Genomic DNA, 7,119 nt, shown 5'->3' with positions numbered 1-7,119 from the left:
TTTCTAACCCTAGCTACTTCCCCGTGGCCCTGTCCGTTTCCCGCGTCTCGGTAATTTCTAGCCCTAGCTACTTCCCCGTGGCCCTGTCCGTTTCCAGCCAAACCCACTGCCATCAAGTCCACTCTGACTCACGGCAACCCCGCCGTGCAGAGTGGAACTGCTCCCTAGAGTTTGCAAAGCTGCCCATCTTTACAGGAACAGAAAGCCTCCACTTTCTCCTGACCAGCAGCTGGGGGGCTCCTTCCCTTCCCTGCCAAGTTCAATCATTCATTGCAACAGCCCTCCAGAACTCAGACCACTCACTTACAGCAACGGGGTAATAGGGAAGTCGCATGTTGGAACTTGAGATCAGGACCAACCCGAGACCATGGGAACAACTTGGGGTGAGCCTCAGCTGCGCACAAAGACCAAGTCACTGAATGGATCACAGCTCACAGCAGGGTTTCTAAGACTATAAATCTTTATGGAAGCAGACAGCTTCAGCTTTCTCCCGAGGAATAGCCAGTGGGTTTGAATCACCCATCTGAGATTAGCAGCCCAAAACTAATCCACCAGTCTTCTTCGGAAACGCACTGGCCTCCAGTAATCAGCAGGTGTGGCCTCCCTGGAGGGCAACTGGTTTTTCTGGGAGGCTGCTGTGGCCATTTCTCAGCTATCAGGCTCCCTGTCACTGACCTTCCTGCCACTGACTGACCCAGCTCACGGCCAGCACAGTAACCCACACTGTAAAGCCCCAAGATGCCTGTAATCCTCCTCCTCCTCTGCCTCCTCCTCCTCCTTGGGTAGCCAAGTCGGTGCCAGTGACCTTCAGTCCACTCATCTCTTTAGAGCTGGGTAAACACTCCGCTGCTAACTGACAGGCTGACCGTTTACCCACCCAGGAGTTCTGTGGGAGAAAGACCTGGCAGCCTGCTCCCATAGACTGTAGCCAAGAAAACGATATGGCCACTGTGCCAAAATCCACCTGGCAGAGCCCAGCAGCAAGGGCTAATCATCAGATGTGGTTGCTGTGGACCGGCGTGGGGCTCTGGAGGGCATGCACCAAGGGGGTGGCTTCCCTGCCCACATGGCAGTGCTGGGCCTTCGGGTCCATAGAATGTTCACAGGATGGGCTGGGAGGCTGAGCGTTTCCATGAAAAGTGAAGCGCTGTGACATGTGCCGGTGGCCCCACTTCTCAGTGTCTGTGTACGGCTGTACAAGACTCACTTGGGATACGAAGTGGTCCTCGGCCCGTATCCCTGCTAGGGCTCCCGACGAGTCCATCCTGTCCTGTGACTGTCAGGCTGTGACTGGGGCCGCTGCCTTCTAACGGTGGTCTCGTTGCTCTTGCAGAGGAGGCCGACGGCTGCAGCTTCGGAGCGGGTGCCCTGTCCAGAAAGAGGCGGATGCTGGTGGGCCTGCGCGAGGAGGGTCTACGCCGCCGAGCGCTCCCTGCTATTGGCCTGCCGCGCGACTTCCGGCCCGTGTCCTCCATCATCGACGTGGACATCCTGCCCGAGACGCACCGCAGGGTGAGACTGTACCGGCACGGCTGCGAAAAGCCCCTGGGCTTCTACATCCGGGACGGCACCAGCATGCGGGTGACTGCCCAGGGCCTGGAGAAGGTCCCGGGCATCTTCATTTCCCGGATGGTGCCAGGCGGCCTGGCCGAGAGCACGGGGCTGCTGGCCGTCAACGACGAGGTGCTCGAGGTGAACGGGATCGAGGTGGCGGGGAAGACGCTGGACCAGGCCACGGACATGATGATCGCCAACAGCCACAACCTCATCATCACGGTCAAGCCTGCCAACCAGAGGAACAACGTGGTGCGCGGCAGCCGCACGTCGGGCAGCTCGGGCCAGTCCACGGACAGCACGGCCAGCCCGCAGAGCCTGCCACCCGCGCAGAACTTCCACCCAGACGAGCTGGAGAGCGACGAGGAGGCCGACATCGTCATCGAGGGAGCGCTGACGCCGCCGCCGCCGCCCATCGGCAGCCTCCTGCGCCTCAACAGCCACGGCAGCATCCACAGACGACTGCTCAGCTCCCTGCAGGCCGACCCCCGCCACAGCCTGGCGCTGTCCCCCGGCGGCATCGAGGAGCATGGGCCGGCCGTCACCCTCTAGCAGCGGCTCGTGCCCGCGGCGACGGGCGGGGCGGGGGCGCGCTTCCCCGCGGACGTGGTGCGGACAAGGGGCGGAGCAAGCGTGGTCTCCTGCCCCGCCCCGCACGGTGCCCGGCTCCCTGGAAAACGCCCCGGAAGGGGCTGAGCGGTGCAGAGAACACCTCCCTGGGGTCCCCAGGAGGGAAGCTTTAAAAGCTTCCACCTTTCAAAGTGAACGCTGACAGACCAGTCTGGGCACCAGGGCGCCAGCCTACCCCTGGGGCCAGACGCAGGGCGAGCAGGGCGAGCGAGCCGCGAGTTGGTGACGTGCATGCGTGCTCCTGCGGGGCGTCTGCCGTGTGGCAGAACAGCGCTCACATGGACTTAAGTTCCCGGTCATCTGCGTATTTGGTAACTTTAAGGAGTTACACGTGTCTGCTCCAATGAGGTTTTACATGAACTGGATTTTCTGTTGGAATCCACTGTCAGGGAGGAAAATGTACATTCAAACGTCCACCACTAAACTTGGACCAAATAAAGTTACCGTTCACACGGTGAAGACACTCCCAGAACGCGCTGCCCTGTGTCACGAGCTCACAGGACAGAAAACTCGGGGGTCCACGTATTCATTTTTTTCCTGAATTCATTCAGTGAAGAGCTTTTTTTTTTTTCCTTTTGGGAAACAGCTGTTGGGCGTAAACAGCTGTGACAGTAATTGTGGTGCCTTGCACTTTTGCTCGCTCCTCCAACAAGCAAGGGGGGCGGTGCTGCGCTGATGTTCCCCAAACCCGAGGTGCCCCCGAAAGGTAACAGCGTCTTCACTTGACGACGACGCGATGCGATTTTTACTAAGACAAGTATTATTGAACCAAAACTAATGCTTAGTTACTGCCACAAACGAAAGGCCCTTTTACTAAGTTATTGCTGGTTTTCTTAGCATCTTGTTGAATACCAAGAAGGAAAGTTCTATTTCTTACTGCTTTAAGTTGTTAAGCAAATGTGAATATTTTTTAAAAGGAAAGAAACGAGGCTTACTCTGATACCTGTACATTCCTGTTCATAATTCTGGAAGTTATGAGCGGCTTGGGTGTGTTTCTCTACCCTGATCTGTACTGTGCTGTTATGTTAACAAACTTACTGTGTATGTATTAAAATTTTCCTGGTTTTATATATCAAAGAATAAAAACTTGCTTCTAAGTTAACAAAATGCATTGATGTACTAGTTGGTTTTCAGTCAGTGCCGGAGCGCTGGTGCTGGTGATGTCCAACAGTGGAGCTGATTGCTCCAATCACGTGCCACCCTTTCATCGGCCCCATTTTACACGTGACAAATGGATGAGTGGAAAATAATGAACTTTTAGATGCAAAATTTAGCACTACACTAACTTTGTATATCATGAATTGTAAACTGTAGGAAATGAATGGCTTGAAAAAGATGATTTATCAAAATTAATCTGAAATTATGTATGAAAGTACGACCTCACAATCTTAAATTGTGTCTACATGGTTGCCAAATTGGGGCTCATAATTTAAATACTAGTTAATTTCTATTTTTCATTTGAAAAGCTCTTCTGTTTACAAATAACCACTCCTCATATCACTTCATGAGGGGGATAAAGTGACTTGGGGAACGTTTCCAGTGGAAGACTCCTGCTTGTCTGCAGTACAGATGTTGTGACAGTAGCGCAGCCACACTCACTACTATCGAGTCGATTCTGACTCAGTGACCCAGGAGGACAGGGCAGGACTGCCACGGAGGGTTTCTGAAGTTGTAATTCTTTATGGGAACTGGAAGCCTCATCTTTCACCCCAGCTTGGTTTCAACTGCTGGTCTTGTGGTTAGCAGTTCAATGTGTAACCCGCTATGGCATCATTTGTATTTACTATTTGTTATTTATCCAGCATGACGACACAGCCCCTTTCATATACACGGACTTTGATTTCAATCCCTTTTTATATGGTGGTGCTTCCAGACTGTCGACCCCAAGTAAGCACAAATGTGCCATTTCCATGGGCTCTAAGGCTGATAGTTCGGTAAAGTCTCCTTTGATCCATGTAGTTTTAAAAATCCGATAAACTGACGTTTTTGCTAGGTAATGTGAAAAATCCAATAATGTAATCCAGACTCCAGCTTCTACTGGCTTCACTCCTGCACCAAGAATCCCAAGAGTACAGGCAACCATACTTACTACCTACAAGTACTGGCACTGCCCCCAGTAATGAGTATGTTTCTACGGGATATTCCCTGAAAAGCAAAATGCCTTCCCTATATAACATCTGTACTGCCCAAATCATTTTTTAACTTGTAGCTCAAGATTAAAGACAAAGTAGTCATTGCTAAAAGTTGGACAGGAACTCTGAAGGGTGGTCAACTTGTCAGTTTTCCTTGGGACCACAGTCCCGAGCAAACAGGGATGGCTGGTCCTAATTGATGGCTGTTTGTTCCCCTGTTAATGGAATGGTGTCCACAGGCAGCATCATTAACAGCCAAGGGCACGGAACCAGGCCACTTCTGTTCTTACTGTACTTTCTCCCTACTCTACCTTGAGTAAGTCCTAGTTTTCCTTGTGTAAATGGAACACGACCACTAGCTTTGTCGAACTGTGGTGAGGAGTAAATGTTGAAATGCATAATACACTTAAAGGGAACCGAACTGTAAACAGGAAGTGTGTCCTGGATAAGCAGTCCATACATGTTGATTTCTTAGTTGGAAGACCTGCTTAAAACAGTCTTTGTCCTTTGGTGAAAGTAGATTGGAGTCTGGGGACTGATGCATTCCTTCCCCCGCCCCCAGCGACTCCAGGTAACGGTCACCAGCTGTTGCTCTACTGAGCACACTCCAGGGCTGACAGACCCAGGCTGCCCTCGAGTCCGTCTTTAAGTCGAACTTGTAGAGTTGGGAAAGTTCAGTACGTTCCTAGCAGACGTTTGCCTTAGTAGAGGGTATGCAAACAAATATGGCTACTCAGGTTCATTTCATACACGCACAGTTTTATTCCAAACGTGTCTCTGCAATCAGTGGACAGCTGCAGACAAGTTCCCCCTGCAACTAACTCGTATTGGTCTCCTTAGGGTACCTTCAAAAAAGTACGGTCAAAATAGCAACTCCCAAGGAGAGCTGCTCACGGCTCTCAAGCCGATGCTGACTCAGAGTGACCCTATAGGCCAGGGAGAACCGTCCCAGTGATTTCCAAGACTGTGACTGTTTATGGGAGTAGAAAACCCGCCTTCCTCCCGAGGAGTGACTGGTGTTTTCAAACTGCTAACCTCACTTTCAGCAGCCCAGCGCAAGCCCACTAGGTCACCAGGTCTCCTGTAGGAGCTCTGCTGGGCCAGGTCCATTCCTGGCAAAGGCATCAGCTTAGATTACGGGGCCCTTTTTGGTTTTTTATTCCAAAGAGGTAATCTTGATAGAGTTTTCTAAAAGGACACAGGGATGATTATGGGGGCTTGCGAAGATGAATTTCAGAAAACGAGGGCATTGGGGAGAAAAGGGCCAAGAAAATCTTGGTCAAGTACGCGTTCCCTCGTGACAACGCACCTGCTCATTCTGCGGGCACACAGGCTGTCTTGCAAGACTGTTGGTGGAGAAATTCATCCTGTCCACCCTCTAGCTCTAATCTTGCCCCGTCACAATTGGTGTCCCTCAAAAGATGCACAAATTGTCGTTCTTATATAATCAGAGTGTTTCCTTTCGGGAAGGGTTGGAGGGGGAGGCGCTGCCTTCAGAAGTGTACAGTCCTGGATGAAGATGTTGAGGAAACAAGAGCCTCATGTTTTGTCATTTTGGGGTAATTCGGGTTCCACTGATTCTTTCTGCAGCAGGGCCTTTGATTTACCCTCATACACAGTACGGACATACACCACTTAACATCGGTGTGTCCGACGTTCGACCACATACAACCCTGGACCAACACGCCCGAGTACCAGGACAGCAGATCCTCGCCGTGGGCTCAGAGCCCTGCTTCTGCCCAGCTGCCTCACGTGCCCTCGAAGCTACAGAGCCTCCAGTGACTCGGCCCCGAGGGTCCCAGGGCATCCCACGTGGCCTTATAAGGAACCAATGGCAAGTATGTGTCCCAGGAGCCCCAGCCTTGGCTTCACGACCCTCAGCCCATCCTGGGATGGTCCTCAGAGGCAAGCTGCCCTCCCCTGCTGAAAGGGGCAGCTGCTAGGCAGAGCCGCCTGAGGCATCCACAGTGGGAGCTGCCTGGGCCATGCTCTGCCCAGTTCTGGCCCAGTGCACGTACGAATCCTGTAGACACACACGTGTCCAACAACCTCTAATACACATCATGACCCAGATCATAGAATGTATCATGAGGTGATGCTTACCTACATATAATGTACCTTTCTGCACATAAAAAGCATGTAACGCTTTCAGGTGCACTAAAACCTCTTTAGTGCAGTACTGTTTAGATACCTGTCACAATGCAGCACCTGGTTACTAGGGACCCCTGAATGTTGCTGGCAGTGTGGGCAGGAAGACTCACAGCCCGGTGGCTTGTGTCAGTCCTGATCTTGGTTTTGGTCCAGCAGCCACAGCCACCAGAATCTCGTCCCAGGCACGCCACACTCTCCCCTCCCCGCTGTCCCCATAGGCCCATGATGTAGGCCAGGGGCTATGGCCAGGGCTGGGCTGTGGCTGGGTCCTGCAGGGTTATGCCCGGGCCTGACACACTGCTCCCGACTGGATGATGTGGAACAGCTCTTGGTGGCTCCAGGGCAACAGTGGCGGCGTCCTCACCACACCCACCCCAACACCCCCACTCCTTCACCTGGGGGGTCCAGGGCTGGGTGAGCACAGCGGGCACCTGCCAGCTGCTAAAGGGTGAGGTAGACCCAGCTCCTCCCCATGCCTGGTCTCTGGGGCTGCTGGTTCATAACTCAGTTTGGACAGGTCAGCCCTTAAAACCCCGGGTCTATCTAGCTGAGAAGCCACAAAGCCCACATGAAAGCAGCACACCAGCCTGTGTGATCATGAGGTGCCGATGGGATCAGGTACCAGGCATCTAAGACCCAGAACAAAATCATA

General features: G+C 52.7%; 1 protein-coding gene across 1 annotated transcript in view; it reads left to right on the top strand.

The window, feature by feature from the left end:
* The window catches only part of PARD6G (par-6 family cell polarity regulator gamma), a 51,914-nt gene extending 48,623 nt beyond the window's left edge, over positions 1-3,291 (top strand). The window contains exon 3 of the mRNA XM_004715930.2: positions 1,334-3,291. Coding sequence (XP_004715987.1) covers positions 1,334-2,106 — 773 coding nt within the window. The 3' untranslated portion in view covers positions 2,107-3,291. The remainder of the gene's footprint in view (positions 1-1,333) is intronic.
* The last annotated feature ends 3,828 nt before the right edge of the window (positions 3,292-7,119 follow it).

Source organism: Echinops telfairi, unplaced genomic scaffold (genome assembly GCF_000313985.2).
Source record: "Echinops telfairi isolate 266 unplaced genomic scaffold, ASM31398v2 ScPeMD7_7400;HRSCAF=8409, whole genome shotgun sequence".
NCBI lineage: Eukaryota > Metazoa > Chordata > Mammalia > Afrosoricida > Tenrecidae > Echinops > Echinops telfairi.
The sequence above is the reverse complement of the archived record's forward strand: the minus strand, read 5'-3'. Positions and strand labels throughout refer to the sequence as shown.